Below are 18,649 nucleotides of genomic sequence, written 5' to 3' on the forward strand. Positions count from 1 at the left end.
GTATTATGTGTTCACCATCCAATATCCCATCTCCTTACATCATTATTGATCTTCCCTTTGCCCTCTTCTACCTACCCCACCCTCCTTTTCCTCTGGCAATCACCAAACTGTAGTCTGTGTCTATGACTTTTCTTTACTAATGCCTTCACCTTTTCACCCAGCCCTGTAACCCCACTCTTCTCTAACAGCTGTGAGTCTGTTTCTCTTTTGTTTGTTAGTTTATTTTGTTCATTAGGTTCTACATATGAGTGAAATCATATGATACTTGTCTTTCTCTGACTGGCTTATTTCACTTAGCATGATGCTCTCCAGGTCAATCCACATGGTCACAAAAAGTAAGATTTGCTTCTTTTTTTTACTGCCAAGTAGCATTCCCATATGTAAATGTACCACAGCTTTTTTAACCACTCATCTACTGACGGACACTTGGGTTGCTTCCAGATCTTGGCTATTGTAAATAATACTGCAGTGAGCATAGGTGTGCATATATTCTTTTAAATTATTGTTATAGGTTTCTTTGGATATATTTCTAGAAATGGAATCACCAGGCCATAAGGCAGTTTCAATTTTAATTTTTTTAGGAAACTTCATACTGTTTTCTACAGTGTTTGCACCAATCTGCATTTCCACCAACAGTGCCTGAGAGTTCCCTTTTCTCCACATCCTCACCAGCATTTGTTGTTTGTTGATTTATTGATGATAGCTGTTTTGACAGGTGTGGAGTGATATCATTGTGGTTTTCATTTGCACTTCTCTGATGATTAGTGACACTGAGCATCCTTTTATATGTCTCTTGGCCATCTGTATGTCCTCTTTGGAGAAGTGTCTATTCAGGTCCTTTGCCCACTTTTAACTGGATCGTTTGTTTTTGGGTGTTGAGTTTGATAAGCTTTTTATAAATTTTGGATATTAGCCCCTTATAAATGTATCATTGGTGAATATGCTTTCCCATTCAGTGGGTTGTCTTTTCAATGTGTTGATGATTTTCTTTGCTGTGAAAAAACTTTAGTTTGGTGTATTTCCATTTGTTTATTTTTTCTTTTATTTCCTTTGCCTGAGGAGATATATCAGAAAAAATATTGTTGCTAAGAGAAATGTGAGAGATTTTATTGCCTTTTTTTTTTTTTAAGACTTAAGGTTTCAAATCTTATATTTAAGTCTATCCATTTTTAGTTTATTCTTATATGTGGTGTAAGAAGGTGGTCTAATTTCATTTTTTACATGTATCTGTTCAATTTTTCCAACACCATTTACTACCCCATTGTATGTTCTTGTTCGCTTTGTCAGATATTAATTGACCATAAAGGTGTGGGTTTATTTCTGGGCTCTCTATTCCAGGGGTCCCCAGCCCTGGGGCCATGGACCAGTATCAGTCTGTGGCATATTGGGCAGCAAGAGGTAAGCAGTGGGTGAATGAGTGAAACTTTGCTCACATTACCATCTGAGCTTCACCTCCTGTTCCCCGCCACCACTCGGTTTGTGGAAAGATTAAAAATTGTCTTCCATGAAACCTGTCCCTGGTGCCAAAAAGGTTAGACTGCTGCTATATTCTGTACCATTGATCTATGTCTATTTTTAGGCTAGTACCATGCTGTTTTGATTACTATGGCCTTGTAGTATAGTTTGATAACAGGTAGTGTGATTCCTCCAACCGTGTTCTTCTTTCTCAAGATTGCTATGGCTATTTGGGCTCTTTTGTGGTTCCATATCAATTTTTGGAATATTTGTTCTAGTTCTGTGAAATACGTCATTGGTATCTTCATAGGAATTGGCGTTGAATCTATAGATTGCTTTGGGGGTAGTGTGGACATTTTAATGATGTTAATTATTCCTTTGCATGAACACAGTATATGGTTTTACTTATTTACCTTCTTCAGGTTCTTTCTTCAGTAGCTTATAATTTTCTAAGTACAGGTCTTTTACTTGCTTGGTTAAATTTATTCCAAGGTATTTTATTTTATTTTATTTTTGATGCAATTGTAAATGAGATTGTTTTCTTAGTTTCCCTTTCTGTTAGTTCATTATCGATATATGAAAAATGCAACTAATTTCTGGATATTTATTTTGTATGCTGCTACTTTACTGAATTCATTTGTCAGTTCTAGTAGTTTTTTGATGGACTCTCTAGAGTTCTCTCATACATTTCATATCATCTGCAAATAATGAGTTATACTTATTCCTTTCCAATTTGGGTGCCTTTTATTTCTTTTTCTTGTTTGGTTGCTGTGGCTAGGACTTCTAGTACTATGATGAATAAGAGTGGTGAAAGCAGGCATCCCTGTCTTGTTCTCAGCTGAGCTCCCCAGCCAGGGCTAATTTCAGTCTTATATTTATAAAGACTTATTTTGTGTCCTAACATGGTCTATCCTAGAAAATATTCCATGTGTACTTGAAAAGAATGTGTATTCTGCTGCTCTGTGGTGAAACGCTTTGAATATATCAATCAAATTATCTAATCTTGTGTGTCATTTAAGGCCATGGTTTTCTTGTTGATTTTCTGTCTGGAAGACCTATCCGTTGACGTCAATGGGGTGTTAAAATCCTGTACTATGACTGTATTACTGCTGATATCTTCCTTTATGTCCATCAAAATTTGCTTTATATATTTAGGTACTCCTTTGTTGAGTGCATAAATGTTAACAAAGTTCATATCCTCTTGTTCGATTGTTTCCTTTATCATTATGTAGTGTCCTTCTTTGTCTCTTACTATAGCCTTTAAAGTTTATTTTGTTGTGAATAAACATTGCTACCCCAGCTTATTTTTTTTTTCATTTGCATTTGCGTGATATATGTTTTTTTAAATCTCTTTTCTTTGTGTGTATCTTTCGTACAAAGATTGGTCTCTTGTAGACAGTATATATATGGGTCTTGTTTTCTTATTGATTCAGCAACCCTGTGTCTTTTGATTGGACCATTTAAGCATTTACATTCAAAGTGATTATTGATAGGTACATATTTATTGCCATTTTATTATTTTAACTGTGTTCCTCTGTTTTTTCTTCTTAACCCTGTGGAGGTAATGGTCAAAAAAGTTACAATGTGAGTCATGTGTATTGGAGAGAGAAATTCATTACTAGTATGTGCTGAAATGTGGGGAAAACCCCCTGGCAAATTTGCATTTATTATATTAAATGTCTATATAGTAAAATACATGGCCAAACTAATGGAAGTTGACACAAAATATTGTGTGGCTGTTTTCTAATTTGTCTTCTGTTGGATTTTTCCTCTACTTTGATCCTTTATTCTTTCCAAAAACCATTCTTCATTAATCTCTTAATTCATCTTCACTTTCTTCACTAGAAATATCTTGCTTGGTATCCAGATCTTCTGAATGAACTTCCACATAATATTCATCTTCTAAGTAGCTTTCATTTTCACATTTGACTTGATCATTCTCATCATGAGACTTGAGTAGCATGCACCAAAGTTCTTCTACATCTCTTGGATTATTGAATTGATACTTTTTTCCAGTCACTTGCAATGAAAAATGAGAAAAAAAAACCACAACACTGACTTTGAAGGTTGCAGGATATAAAATACTACATGAACACTGACTTCACAGTTTGTGATATCTCTCAGATACAATTTACTGTCGAGTATCACACACCCTTATGAAACATGTTATAACCACACTGCTGGCTTAAACCTTATGGCTTAACATTAATCATGTACAAACGAGCAGCTAGTCATGACCTTGAACCTATGCATCCAATATATGTAACAGTATTTAAGAAAAGATTAGCTGCAACCTTCCCTGGGTTAAAGAAGACCCTTTAACATTTCTTGTAATACTGGTTTGGTGGTAATGAACTCCTTTAGCCTTTTCTTGGCTTGGAAGCTCTTTTTTTTTTTTCCTTCAATAGTAAATAGCCTTGCTGTGTAAAGTAGTCTTGGTTGTAGGTCCTTGCTTTTCTGTTGAGAAATCAGCTGCTAGTCTTAATAGAAGCTTCCTTGTAGGTAATTAACTGCTCTTCTCTTGCTGCTTTTAAGATTCTCTCTTTGTCTTTAACCTTTTCCATTTAAATTATGATGTGTCTTGGTGCGAGCCTCTTTGGGTTCATTTTGTTTTGACTCTGCGCTTCCTGGACTTGGTGTCTCTTCTTCACCAGATTAGGAAAGTTTTCAGTCATTATTTCTTTAAATAGGTTCTCGATCCCTTTCTCTCTGTCTTCTCCTTCTGGTACCTATATGATGTGGATATTATTACACTTCATGTTGTCCCAAAGGTCACTTAAACTATACTCATTTTAGAGAGGTTTTTTTTTTTTTTTTTCCTTGCTGCTCTGATTGGGTGTTTTCTGCTCCCTTGTCTTCCAAATCACTAATTTAATCTTCTGCTTCATCTAACCTTTTGTTGATTCCTTCTAGTGTGTTCTTCAGTTCAGATATTGTATTCTTCAATTCTGACCGATTGATTCCTTTTTATGGTTTCTATGTCCTTTTTCATAACTTCGTAGTTCTCACTAAGTTCCTTGAGCATCCTTATAACCATACCTTTGAATTCTATATCTGATAAATTGCTTGCCTTCATTTCATTTAGCTCTTTTTCTGAGATTCCTCCTGTTCTTTCATTTGGGGCCTGTTTTGTTTTCTCCCCTTTGGGCTACCTTTTTGTATTTGTTTCTATGTATTAGGTAGATCTGCTATGACTCCCAATCTTGGTAGTGTGGTGTTATATAGTAGGTTTCCTGTGGGACCTGGTGGTACAGTCTCCATGATCACCTGAGCTGTGTGTTCCTAGAATGTCTCTTGTTTGTGTTTTGTGGGTCCTCCTCTTGTAATTGAGTCTTGATTACTATTGGTCCATTTGTGTACGGGGTCAACCCTCAGGCCGACTGTCTGTGAGGATCACCTCCAAACATAGTATATACAAGCTGCTGTGCAGGTGCTGACCACATGAAGCAGAATTTGCCTCAGCAGGGTCTGGTGCCTACTGAGATATCCCTTTGGATTTGCAGCTTGTGAAGCTAATTGGATCCTGCTCTGATGCTGTCTGAAGCTGGCCACTTGGGTGTGTTGCTTCTGAGGCCTCTTGGGAGGGACTCTGGTGCATACCAATATCAAAATGCTGCCTGTGACTGACCCTAGGCAACCTGTTTAGAGCTAGAAAGTGACCCACAGTTTGTGACTTCCTCTGCTGGGCCTGGCTGTGTGTAGGAAGGACCGTGCTGTGGACCAAAGCTGACTTACCAACAGTGGGCGCAGGGGAGGGTCAGTTAAAGTCCCAAGGCACCCTGATATTTATTTCTGCCTGTTTCTGCCTTCCAGCTGCCTGTTAGGCTCAGTCACTGAAAGAGCCTCTGGCATGAGGTAGGTTCTCAGTCATCAGGTAGGGTGAGTAGTGTTTCACCATATTGATTCAAGCTCGAACTCAGTGCCAGTGCTGGGTCTGTTGCCACTCAGGAAATGACCTGGGGTATATCAAGTCAGGCTGCCACTCGCTGGGTGCTCACCACACCCTTGTGTTGAGCTGAATCTTAGGGAGTTATCAAGGTGAGGCCCAAATAGACCAAGATTTGTCCATGTGAAGGGAGGGCTCTGCACTGGTTGGTCACGTGAGGGAAAAATGGCTCTTTTCCTAGAGCCACACAACTCAGTCTGACCAAGATTATTCCAGGAGCCTGATCACAGTAGGGTGGGGCTACTGGGATTCTAGAGAGCATGGCTATTAGATCTTTGGTGAGGGGGAGGTGCCAGGTGGTTCACAGAAAAGTTGGAGAGGAATGGTCTCCATCTCAAAGCCATACAACTCAGTCACTGACATACTCTAAGTTAGCCCAGATCTATACGCCTTGGCCCCAGCAGCTGACTCCTCAGCAGGGTACAACATCTGCAGGGTGGGGCAAGAGAGAATCCAAAGTATGAGGCTCTTGCATTCCCCCAGGCTGATGCCATATGGATGGAAGTGCAAGAAAAATTGGTGTTTGCAGTGTGGGAGAGGGACCGAGCACAGAGATCCTGGCGATTGTGCCTTCAGCTGTTGCCAGAGCCATAAATCTCAGTCTCTCCTCATGCAACTCAAGTCCACTCTGCCCTTCACAGGAGCCCCGGGTGAGTGCTGCAAACAAGATTTTGTGTGTTGGTCCTTTAAGAAACCACCTGTGTCTCTAGCAGAACTTTCCATGGCAGATAGGATCCTTGCTAATTTTCACAGCCACATTGTATGTGGATGCCTCTTTCTGGCTCTGGTGCTCTGGGCTGGGGAACCAGCTTGGGGTTGAGACCCCATGTTTCTCAGGGGGAACCTTTCGCAACTGTGATGTCCTCCAGAATCTTAGCCACTACCTATGGGACCAGAGCCAGCCTTTTTCGTGTTTCTGCCCTTCCTATCAGTGTTGATGTGGCTGCTTCTGTAAATCCTTGGTTATAAGACTGCTCTTCAGCTGGTCTTCAGTTGGTTATTCAGGTTGCTTGCTCTATATTTTAGTTGTAATTCCAGTTTTATCTTGGTAGGAGGTCAGTATAACATCCACTTACTCCCTGTCATCTTGGATATCTCTGTGTCTTCTTTTAAAATATTTTATTTCTTTTTAGAGAGAGGTGAAGGGAAGGAGAGAGAGGGAGAGAAACATTGATGTATGAGAAACATCAATTGGTTGCCTCTTGCATGTGCACCCCGACCGGGGACCAGGCCATACCCCAGGCAGGAATCGAACTGGCGACCTTTCACTTTGCAGGACAATGGTCAACCAACTGAGCCATGTCGATAAGGGCATGTCTTCTTTTTAAAAAGGATTTTTTGTGGTTCTGCAATTGAGTAACTGAAAGATTTTTTCTAGGTTATATTGCTTTGTAGCCCCAGCTTTTATTGATTTTTATTCTTCATCCTTCCCATATTGCTGATAATGTCACAGATAAGGATTCCTTCCATAATCTGTGAGTTTAAAAGAGTTATTTAAATTGTCATAAGATAATGAGCTTAAAATCTACATAGGAAAGGACATGAATAATCACTTTTCTACCAATGGTTAAGTAACATTTAGAAAAGGTTCAATTTCATTATTAATTAAAGAAATGCAGATTAAATATGTAGAGATGCCTTTTTTAATCTCTAAAACTGACAGGGATACAAAATATATAATTGATGGTCTGGTAAATAGGTACAATTATTTGGAGGACAAACTGGTATTGATAGTCGTCGGCAGCCGTCCGTCTCGAGAGACGATGGTGTAGCTTCTTAAGAGTCTTATCTGCACCGCCGAGAATGGCTGTGCAGTCCGACTCGGGAGTGACACGGTATCTGTCTCCTCCCGTGTTGAATCGACATCCTGCGATGACGCTGGAGTGTCCTCTCCAGTGAAGCTGAAGCTACAGAGCCTGGGCAGGGTGATATGGAGGGTCTGCTGTTGCCCATGCAGCAGACCCCCCCTCTCTTCGCAGCTGAAGGGTCCAAGGGAAAGACAGAGTCAATACAGCTTGGCTTCAGGTGCGCCGCAGGAGTTGCCGGTGTTGACTACAACGTCAAACCACCTTAGGGACTCCGGCTCCGGATTTGATAGAAGCTTATAAAATAACCACTAAGCAATTCTTCTACGAGTATACCAAGATTTAATTACAAAATGATCCTCCAGTATTATTTCTAGTACAGGAATTTCAAAAACAACTTTTCCCAGGCTGGGTGGCTCAGTTGGTTTGAGCACTGTCCTATATGCCAAAAAAGGTTGTGGTTTTGAATCCCAGTCAGGGCACGTATGTAAGGGGTTCGATCCCCAGTCAGGGTGTATACAGGAGGTAACCAATTGATGTTTGGCTCTCAACAATGTTCTCTCTCTCTCTCTCTCTCTCTCTCTCTCTCTCTCTCTCTCTCTCTCTCTCTCTCTCTCAAATCAGTTAAAAAACTTACCCTTGGGTGAGGATTAAATAAAAGAAAGAAAAAGCCTTGATTAAATTTGCTATGGGGCTGGTTCACACAATGGAATATTATGTAGCTATAAAATGTTACAATGGAAGACTGTATTAATGACATGGAGATATGTTCATGATCTACCATCTTCTGCCATGTTCAAAACACAGGTTACCAAGCCTTATAGAACCTGCTTCTCAAACTGGAAGTAGCAAGTGTCACAAGTTTGCAGAGCCATGGGATTAACATAGTGTGTCTTACTGGAGCATAAAGGTTCCTGAAAAGATAGGGAGGGGAGAAAATAAAAAATATTTCTTTGAAAATTAAGACAGCTACATTATGGACTAGAATGCATGCATTTTTAAAATAACTGAAGAAATTTCACACTTGTAGTATTGTTTTGGTAACTCCTTCATTGATTCACGGGTGAGATGTTTAACAATTTCAACATTGTTATTTCTTTTAATAAAGCTAGGGAAAAAGTATATGTGCTTATGTGTTAACTATTATCTTTGGCCACTGGGATTATAGGTGATTAAAATTTTACCTCTGTTTTCTACTGTGAACTTTTATCATTTTAATTTAAAATTTATTTTTAAAGTTATATTTAATAGAAAAAATTTGTTTTATGCAAACAAGAAACTCAGCCTCCAAATACCAGGCTTTGATGGCCAGATTGAATCAGTAATTGTTATAGGTCCTTTTTATCTACACTCTCTTTTCTTATTTATGTGTCCTGGATGTCACCTCCTCTCTTTTCTCTTTTTGCCATTATTTAAGTTTGTACATAGCACCAGTCTAAGTGCTAAGTCTCGTTCTTATCTTTTCTTGAGATACTAGGCCCAAAATGAAATTTTTAGAACCAGTTTATTATTGATCCTGGCTCTTTATTATTTATTTCGGGCACAAATGAACATACTCAAGTTTTAGATTTATAAACCAGTAAAATTAGAAAAAAATGCATTGAATTTTAATTTATTTATAATAATGAGGAATACATTGTAAAAAGTTTTTTAAAAACCACCCAGATGATGCAGACTCTTTGTTTTATCCAGTAACTTTCACCTTGTATTTCAAATGCCTTTTTAAAAAATTTTGAGCAAATTTGATCGATTCTTTCCTTTCCTTAGGGTACACCTCTAAGTATTCATGCTTTAATAGTTAATGCACCAGGAAAAAAAGCATGTGATGTTGAACCTTAGGTTTGCATATATAACTTGAGCCTTAAATTCTGGAACTCATTTCTTCTAGGCAAACCGACAGCCTTCCCACTATAATTCAGCCAAAATGTCTACTCCAGCAGACAAGGTCTTACGGAAGTATGAGAATAAAATTAATCTGGGTGAGTTTATAAAATACATTTCCTCATTGGGCCATGAGGAAATTCTTCAAAACACATGAAATATTATAAAATTTCACTGGATCAAGAAATGAGTATATTAAGTGTTATTGGCTGAATAATGCTTAGAGAAAATAAAAGCTTGGTAATTTAAAAACATTGCTTCAAGGGAAAGACTTTAGCTTATGCTTTTTTAGTTCTGTTTTCTTGCCTATTGTACAAAGTAACAGATACCTTCAAGTTATTATATGTTTTGTAATAGGTTTTATAGTTGGATTATCTAATGGTAGGATGTTGAAAATGCTAGAATATTGACTATAATTACATTTTGTTTACCAGAGACATTTTATGTAGGCCTTAATCATTTAGTGAGCTGCTGAATGTTAGGAATCAGGATGTTTTGAGCTACCACCTCTTGAAAAATGCATGGTCATCTTTTTCTTGTAGACATTGACTTGTTATTAACATAGCACAGCATCTCATAACCTGTCTTTGCCTATCATGGACCTATAATTTGAAGTGAAACTGAAGCTTTTAGAATTAAACTTGGAATCCAGGCAGTTACATATCTATATTGTTGTACAAAATATAGTGTCTGAAGTTCAGCAGATGCAGATATAGTATTTTTGAGGGGCTTCTGTGTCTAGCTTTCAATGGCTCACAAATTACAGCTGTAGTGAGGAGAGTGACACTTGTTATTAAGGAAACAACTTAGTGCTTACCTTTAAAAACATTAAAAATATTTTTTATTACTAAAATATGTTCTGTGTATAAAAAAATATTTAGAAAATAGAGAAGAGGGGAGAAGTATCCTATTGAGAAAGACTATTAATGTCTTTCTAGCCTACATGTTGTTTACATTGTGGATTTTTTTTCTGTTTTTAGATAAGCTGAATGTTACTGATTCTGTCATAAATAAAGTAACCGAAAAGTCTAGACAGAAGGAAGCAGATATGTAAGTAATATTTTAACTATAAAACATGGCTGAGAGGGACTAATCCTAGACAAATTAAGTGGTGTATTGGTCATAATTCTTTTGCAAAGGATGGTTTTTTAGGTTTGAGGTTTTTGGGGGGTTTTTTTGGTATATTGAGACCTTTTTCTGTATACTTAAATGAGGGTATCTTCTGCCTTTGTGAGTTGAAAATATTAAACCAATCTTCTTTAGAACTATATGGTAAAATTATAATGTGAAATTTACAAATGCTCTTAGGATAAGTGTTTGTAAATTTCTGTTTAAATGTTAAACTTTTGAAAAGTTAAAATCTTAGCATAAAAATGCTCCCTTTTTAGGATTTATTAAAGGTTGTTCCTTTCCATTATTGTTTTTTTTTAATCAAGAGGAGATTTAAAACTGAACAATGATACAACTGAAAACAGATTGCATTTACACTCCTGTTCTCAAAACCAGTTGTTTGCCCTGGCTGGTGTGGCTCAGTGGATTGAGCGCCAGCCTGTGAACCAAAGAGTCTCCGGTTCAGTTCGTAGTCAGCATATGTTTGGGTTGCGGGCCAGGTCCCCAGTTTGGTGTGCACAAGAGGCAACCACACATTGATGTTTCTCTCCCTCTTTTTCTCCCTTCTCCTCTCTCTAAAAATAAATAAAAAGAATACCTTTAAAAAACCAGTTGTTTAAGACCTGGCTAATTTGTATATGCTGTTAACTTTAAAACATAACAATATAATGTAGAAAGTGACATTAAGATCATACAATTAGACTTCCGGCCAAGATGGAGGCTTAGACGGACACGCTAGGTCTCCCTCTACAACTATACAGGAATACAACTACTTCAAAACAAAGGATAACTAGAAATTCCAGAAAATAAAACTACACGGAAGTCCAACATATGAAGTTATAAACCAACGGTGCCATTTGGGCAGGTAAGAGTTAAAGTGGGCAGTGCTGTTTGCGGTCGCACCCGGAGCGGCGGGCGGCGAGGAGTCCCGTTGGCCAAGCCCCTGGCGGTGCGCGACCCCGGCGAGGAGTCCCGGTGGCCAAGTCCCTGGCGGTGCGCGACCCCGGCGAGGAGTCCCGGTGGCCAAGTCCCTGGCGGTGCGCGACTCCGACTCCGGAGCTAGGGAGAGCGGCTACGCAAGCCCCTGGCGGTGCGCGACCCCGGCGAGGAGTCCTGGTGGCCAAGTCCCTGGCGGTGCGCGACTCCGGAGCTGGGGAGAGCGGCCGCCGCATCGCCTTGAACAGTGAGGCCCAGGGGGGCGGGAGGACGGATCCCGGTCTCCTAGCTGAATAACTGTGTGAATCCACCTTGGACCCCCGCCCCCACAGAAAGCACCACAGGGCTGCGAAATAGGTCGCGGACAAGCAGGCGCAGGTCGCTAATTTGTGACGCGTACGCAGGCACTGCCCCCACAGCCAGCCCAAGAAAACAAAAAGCATCTGTCAAAATGAGGCAGGCAACTTTAGAAATACCGGTAACACAACTCACCAGGCAGCAGATAGAGAACCTGACAGATGAACAGATAAGAAACCTGTCAGAGGCTCAGTTCTGGGCCATTGTTATCAGGTGGCTTACAGAATTCACAAAAGAGCAGGAAAAAGATATGAAAGAAGCGAAAAACTTTCATAACGAAAGGAACAAAACCGCATACGAGATAGAAGGAAAGGAAATAAAATCCAGAGTTCATTTCAACAAACTGGAATTTGGAGAAGGAACAAGCAGTCAACCAATGCAGAGAGAGGAAATGGGAAGCAACAACGAAAGGATCAGAAACCTCTGGGACAGCTATAAAAGGCCCAACATAAGAATCATTGGTTTGCCAGAGAATGAGGAAGATGAACTAGAACTTGAAAAATTGAGTGAAAATATAATAAAGGAGAACTTCCCAGACTTGGGAAAGGGAATAGACCTGCAGGTCCAGGAAGCAAGGAGAGTTCCCAAGAGACTGGACCCAGGGAGAACCACTCCAAGACACATTATAATCAAAATGTCAAAAATTAAAGATAAAGAGAGAATCTTAAAAGCAGCAAGAGAGAAGAAAAGAATTATGTACAAAGGGGTCCCAATTAGACTATCAGCTGACTTCTCAAGGGAAACCCTACAGGCAAGAAGAAACTGGCAAGAAATATTCAAAGTAATGAAAATCCAAAACCTACAACCACGAATACTCTATCCAGCGAAATTGTCATTCAGAATAGAAGGACAGAGAAAGTGTTTCCAGGACAAAATAAAACTGAAAGAGTTCATTAGATCCAAACCACTGTTATATGAGATGTTAAAGGGACTGGTTTAAAAAAAAAAAACAGAAGCTAGGGAGATGAAACAAAGGCAAACTAAATAGGCAACGAGAGGGAAAGAGGAACTGTGGGTACGGGAAGCATATTGGGGGGAGGTCAACAGGGAGGGGGAATGGGGAAAGGGAGGGAGATGATATAGGAATTGGGGATCAAGGTAGGAGGGAATGGAATAGACGGAGAGAGGTTGGGAGGAACTGTATGCACAACTAATGGACATCTAAAAGGGGGGGACAACTGGAGGGAGGGGGGCCACCGGGTGGAGGGGAGCAGAGGGAAGGGAAATTGGCACAAATGTAATAATTTAATCAATAAAACACATTAAATCATTTAAAAAAAAAAAAAGATCATACAATTAGTTGGGTTAAAACTGAACTTAAAAAAACAATTTTCTTCTGACTAAAAACCAGTTATTTTCTGGTTTATTGTTATGCCCAAGAGATAATAACTTTAAGAAACACCATAGTCATTTGTTATTTCATTGAAGTGTGAATCTTTGTGTTTGAATCTTTATTTGTTTAGGTTAGTGTGCTAATTGAGTCATTTAGTGTGTGAGCTGAAGATAATCAGAGTTTGCATTTTAATACAGAATTCAGTAACTGCCTTCAAATGTTGTCTTGACTTACGTCCGAAGAAAAGGACTCTGAAGAGAAAGCCTTATGAATTGACTTTAATTCTATAGTAACAGAATCATTAAAGATTTGAAGAACAGTATAGACTTAATCTTTTTGATAGCATAATTCACTTTACACCACCTGTTCTTTTTATTTAATGCTTCTAAAATATGAATAGAATTTTTTTATTGCAAATATGCTCCTTTTGCCCCGGGAAACTGAATTCTTATTAAGGGAAAATGAAAGAAGCTTTGCTGCGTGATGATGAAACTACAACAAGATCATGCCATCTGTTTTTAAAGAAACTACTTACTAAGGAATTTCATGGAATGACGTACCTATAGAAACTTTTTATTTTGGTTTCTCTGACTGAATTTTGAATGTCACCTATACTTTCTTGTTTTTGATTAGGTATCGCATCAAAGATAAGGCAGACAGAGCAACTGTAGAACAGGTACAATTTACATGTTACAAGTTCTTATTTTAAAGTAGCATTTCTTTTCTCTTTGAATTGTAGTTTGCTTTTATCCTCCTTGCTCAATACTAATGTTACCTAAAATTACTCCTTATGGTTTTGAGTTTAGAGATCTGTATTTTGCTTTATTTATAATAGAACTATTAGTAGACAAATTGTAATCATATCTCACTCTGTGGCCCTGTGAAGCCACCATGCAATGCTTTCATGTTCTCAGGGGAAGCAGGAGTGACCCTAAGACCAGAAATCTTTTATCTTAAACAAGGTCTGCAGGAGTTTTGTGAGCTTTCTCACATGATATAGGTCAGGTATCTTCCACAAAGTAGGTGGGTGGTGGTGTGTGAGAGAGATACAAGTAATGCCTTAAATCTTTCAGTTAGGAATCCCTTACTTGGTTTAGAAATTATGCTTGTTTGGGGGAAAGTTGGCCCCTAGTTTTCCCATATGTTTAGGGTTGAGATTGGATGTTAGCACTGACTCAGATTTTTGATGTGAGCAAAGTGATAAAAAGGGTCAGAACGTTGCTACTGCACCCTGCCACCCACTTTCCACCCATACACATATGCACAAACACATTTTGGAAGAGTGGCTCCTCTGACCTACAAATCCTTGGTTTATTTATGTCAGTCTCCAAAGGGGTTAACACCCAACCTGAGCTCCAGAACCACTTATTTAATTGAAGAATTTCACATTTAGTCAGGCAGGAACAGGTCTGGGATCTCTGTCTTCATTATCCTTTCTAATTTATTTATTTTGCATGTGACTGAAAACAAAGGGTGGTCCAGCTCAGAGAGATGAAGCAGCTTTTAATACTCAAAGACTTTAAAATAACTTGGGCAGAAAACCTTTTTGTTTTCTCTTTGAAATAAATTTTGAATGAGTATGTATTTTGAGTCCTGGTTCAAATAGAGTGATTACTAAGCACTTTAAATGTGGCTGATCTGAATTGAGATGTGCTATAAATGTAAATACACACCATATCTGAAGACAGGGTAAAAAACAGAATTTTAAATCTCTCAGTAATAACTTCTTTTATATTGATTACATGTTGAAATGACAGTGTTTTAGATGTATTGGATTAAATACAATATATTAAAACTGATATTACCTGTTATCTTTTACATCTTTTAATGTGGTGACTAGAAAAGTGTAAAATTCCATATGTAGTTTATATTTCTATTAGTGAATGCTGGTCTAGAGTCAATTACTGCCTCCTTTGGACTTGGTGGCCTTTGATTTCCATGACTGAATGAACCTGTTGGTTTGTTGTCTGGTTCCTTTGGCCTTCACCTTCCATTCTCTTTACTAAAAATTAGAGTGAATAAAAACACCATAATAGCAATCCTCATTTGGCCAACCAGGATTTCATGATACAGTTAAGCTCTTCGGTTTATTGGTTGTCAGATTCTTCAGTGAGAACTATTGGGTACTGTGAGAAATGCTCACAATAAAAACCTGGACCCAGAACTTGAGCAGTAATTGAGGCAGTTGTTCATTCATAGATCTGCAGCTCTGGGGGCAGCCTAAAAGCCAAATCAAGGTACACACAGAAAAGATGGAGCTGGCTGTTTTTATCCCTAACACAAATAAAGCTCCCCCGACCCCCTGCCACTACCTCCCTCCTACTCTTGCTCCTTCCCCTTTTCTCCATGCTGGATACTTTGGAGTTACAGTCTAACGTGATTATCTAAATTAACTGACGATAAAAATTAACTCAGGGTGTCCTGGTTATAGGTCTGTCTCCAGCTCTCCTTTGAAATTTCCCTAACTTGTTTGCTGGGGCTGTCTGGCTACATTTTCCCATTTTCCCTGAGTCTGGTAAAGACTCTCTCCCCCTTTTGATCTCAGGTAGCCTGTTTTTAAAAGTATTTGTGCTGAGCTGCAGGATGCCCATTTTCTGATTTGTAAATATGCTAATAATGTTAACTCTGGCTCAGAGACCCTTTAATTACATTTGCCCTTTGTTGCTAGTGATTTTCTACTGGTTTGGGAGTCACTATTTCCTTGTTTCTTACAGGTACTATCTTTCTGAACTTTCTGTTTTTTGCATTTGTTTTTAGGTGTTGGATCCCAGAACACGAATGATATTATTCAAGATGTTGACTAGAGGAACCATATCAGAGATAAATGGCTGCATTAGCACTGGAAAAGAAGTGAGCTTTTCTTTGGATGCCTGAATATTTTCATGTTAGTTTTCTTATTTCAGATAACAAATGAAGGCCTTTGAAATAACATGTGACTTTAAAAAGAAAAGAAAAAACCTATATACAAGTCAGGATAGTTCAATCAGTGCTTCTAAAAATGACTTTATTATTTATAGCTAGGTAGGAAGTTGCGCACATAATTGTGCCTTTTCACTGCCATTACTTTACCATATTGTCGAGTCCAACTAGTTGTGCTCAGCTGTTAACAGTCAGGTTATTGCAGTCCTGAGGCCTAATCAGATAGTTAATGACAGGGCTGGGGCTTATGGTCTAGTTTCTGTGAGTAAGCTAATGTCTTTCTCATTTCTTTCTTTATTATATGGATACGCAGAAAGACAAACATGGCGTTTTTAAATTAGGAACTCATTCTATGGGAAGCAGTCCTCAGTAAAATTAACTTATGAATCATGAGATGAGAGAATGTCTTTAAATATTTTTACATGCTGAGATGTAAAAATGTTGGAACCACGTCTCACGTGTATTTATGTTGGATTTTACTGCATATGTAATTTGGAGATATATTTACTGTACCTTTTAATTCACATATTCAAAAGATGATGATGTTCCTTATGCATGTTATTTCAGTTCACTTGACTTTTTTTTACTTTTGAGGATAGAATCAAATAGATCAAAAAAGTGAAATATTGTTTGTAGTTATTTAACACAAACTTAATTTTCTTTGGTTTTGACTTAAAATAGGCTAATGTATACCATGCTAGCACAACAAATGGAGAGAGCAGAGCAATTAAAATTTATAAAACTTCTATTTTGGTGTTCAAAGATCGGGATAAGTATGTAAGTGGGGAATTCAGGTGAGTTCAGATTTTTTTTTCCATTTGGTTTAATTTCTGTATCCTAAAAAATAAAAAGTAGAATGGAATGATTCAAATAATAAATATTTCTCTTGTTCAAGGTTTCGTCATGGCTATTGTAAAGGAAATCCCAGAAAAATGGTGAAAACTTGGGCAGAAAAAGAAATGAGGAACTTGATCAGGTGACTGCCTGGGCTGTGTCTGTGTTGTGCCCTGTACATTGGCTTCGGCTCTTTCCTACCAGCAGGCCCCAGGGTGGTTCTGTCCAAAGATAGGCACACAGTGGGGCTGTTCAGTTCTGTTAGATCTGCTGATACAAGCTGAAACACATTTCTGGACAAGGCAGAGGTGCCTTATCTTACCTGTTTTGAGAACCCATGGTTCACATTTATACAGAAGGCTGGATCACTTAAAGAACCTTAGAAGCCATGTAGAAACCTTTAGAATTTATACGGAGGATAATAAAGAGCTATTAAAGGATTTTAAGCGGGGAAGTGGCTTACTCAGGTGGTGAGAATGATGCATTGTTTTTAAATAGGTATTAGAGTTTTAGACAGTTTTGTTAGATTCAGAACTCTTTCGTCTATCAGTTTCTTTTCTCCTTTCAGTCCAATTTTGGGCACATTTCTATATTCTTTGAGCTTACACCTTATATACTGTATGTCGATGGCACACACTGGCTGTTTTAGGATTAAGCAAGCACTAATGCTTGTTTTGAAAGCCCTCTTGAAATATGCATGTGCTTAGTTAACTATTAGGTATGAGTCCAACTAATCATTATTTTTACTAATCGTTGTTTGGGCTGATCAACTCGAAAGATCATTGCAGACATATCTGCTGTATTTTGTTAACTCTTAAGACTCAACATTTTTTCACAGTTCAGCATTGCTGGAATTGGATTCGGTGTTAGAGGTTTTGGGATGTTGTGGTTGGATTTCCAGTGTTTTGTTGTTCTTGATGGTGCATGATGGTGTGACTTAAATCACTAGTGTCTTAATAGTTTTTGAAATACAGTAGTATAATTGAGAGGCCGTGGTGCTATTGTCTTAGAGCAGTATTAATCTTGTGGACTGCAGCTTCTGTAATTTGTTTTAGATACTGTTTCAACTTTTCATTTGTCCTTTTATGTTTTAATATTACAGGCTAAACACAGCAGGGATTCCATGCCCAGAACCTATCCTGCTAAGAAGTCATGTTCTTGTCATGGGTTTCATTGGTAAAGATGACATGTGAGTATGTGGAAGGCCTAATACTTACCTGCTCATAATTTTTAAGTGCTTTGAATTATCCTATATATGAATATTTTCTATTTATTTTAAAATATATTTTATTGATTATGTTGTTACAATAGTCCCAATTTTTTTTTTGCTCCTTGCTCCCCTCCACCCAGTACCCCACTTCCCTCCAGCAATCCCACCCCCCTTAGTTCATGTCCATGGGTTGTACATATAAGTTCTTTGGCTTCACCCTTTCCTATATTATTCTTAACATCCCCTATTTTGTACCAATCGATTATGATTCTTAATCCCTGCACAATATCTCCATTTCTCTTCCACCTCCCTCCCAGCTGATAACCCTCCAAATGATCCCCATACCTGTGTTTCTGTTCCTGTTCTGGTTTGCTTAGTTGGATTTTGTTTTTATTTTTAGATTCAGTTGTTGATAGTTCTGAGTTTGTTATTTTAATGTTCGTATTTTTTATCTTTTTCTTAAATAAGTCCCTTTAACATTTCATATAATAATGGCTTGGTGATAATGAACTCCTTTAACTTTACCTTGATGGGAAGCACTTCATCTGCCCTTTCATTCTAAATGATACTTTGCTGGATAGAGTAATCTTGATCCATGCTTTTCATCACATTGAATACTTCTTGCCAGTCCCTTCTTGCCTGAAAAGTGTCCTCTGAGAAATCAGCTGATAGTCTTATTGGCACCCCTTCGTAGGCTACACTTTGCTTCTCTCTTGCTGCTTTTAAGATTTTCTCTTTATCTTCAACCTTTGGCATTTTAATTATAATGTGTCTTGGTGTGGTCCTCTTTGGGTCTAGCTTGTTTGGGACTCTGTGCTTCCTGGACTTCTATGTCTTTTTCCTCTGTCAAATTTGAGAAGTTT

At 38.3% G+C, this 18,649-nt stretch overlaps 1 protein-coding gene across 1 annotated transcript in view; it reads left to right on the forward strand.

Annotated features, from left to right (window-relative positions):
- RIOK1 (RIO kinase 1) overlaps nt 1-18,649 on the forward strand; it is a 43,911-nt gene that overhangs the window by 3,572 nt on the left and 21,690 nt on the right. Inside the window, exons 3-9 of the mRNA XM_090269852.1 lie at nt 9,095-9,185; nt 10,068-10,137; nt 13,457-13,499; nt 15,581-15,673; nt 16,424-16,536; nt 16,638-16,718; nt 17,679-17,765. Coding sequence (XP_090125978.1) covers nt 9,095-9,185; nt 10,068-10,137; nt 13,457-13,499; nt 15,581-15,673; nt 16,424-16,536; nt 16,638-16,718; nt 17,679-17,765 — 578 coding nt within the window. The remainder of the gene's footprint in view (nt 1-9,094; nt 9,186-10,067; nt 10,138-13,456; nt 13,500-15,580; nt 15,674-16,423; nt 16,537-16,637; nt 16,719-17,678; nt 17,766-18,649) is intronic.

Source organism: Furipterus horrens, unplaced genomic scaffold (assembly GCF_987537825.1).
Source record: "Furipterus horrens unplaced genomic scaffold, mFurHor1.1.pri manual_scaffold_3, whole genome shotgun sequence".
In the NCBI taxonomy this organism is placed as follows: Eukaryota; Metazoa; Chordata; class Mammalia; order Chiroptera; family Furipteridae; genus Furipterus; species Furipterus horrens.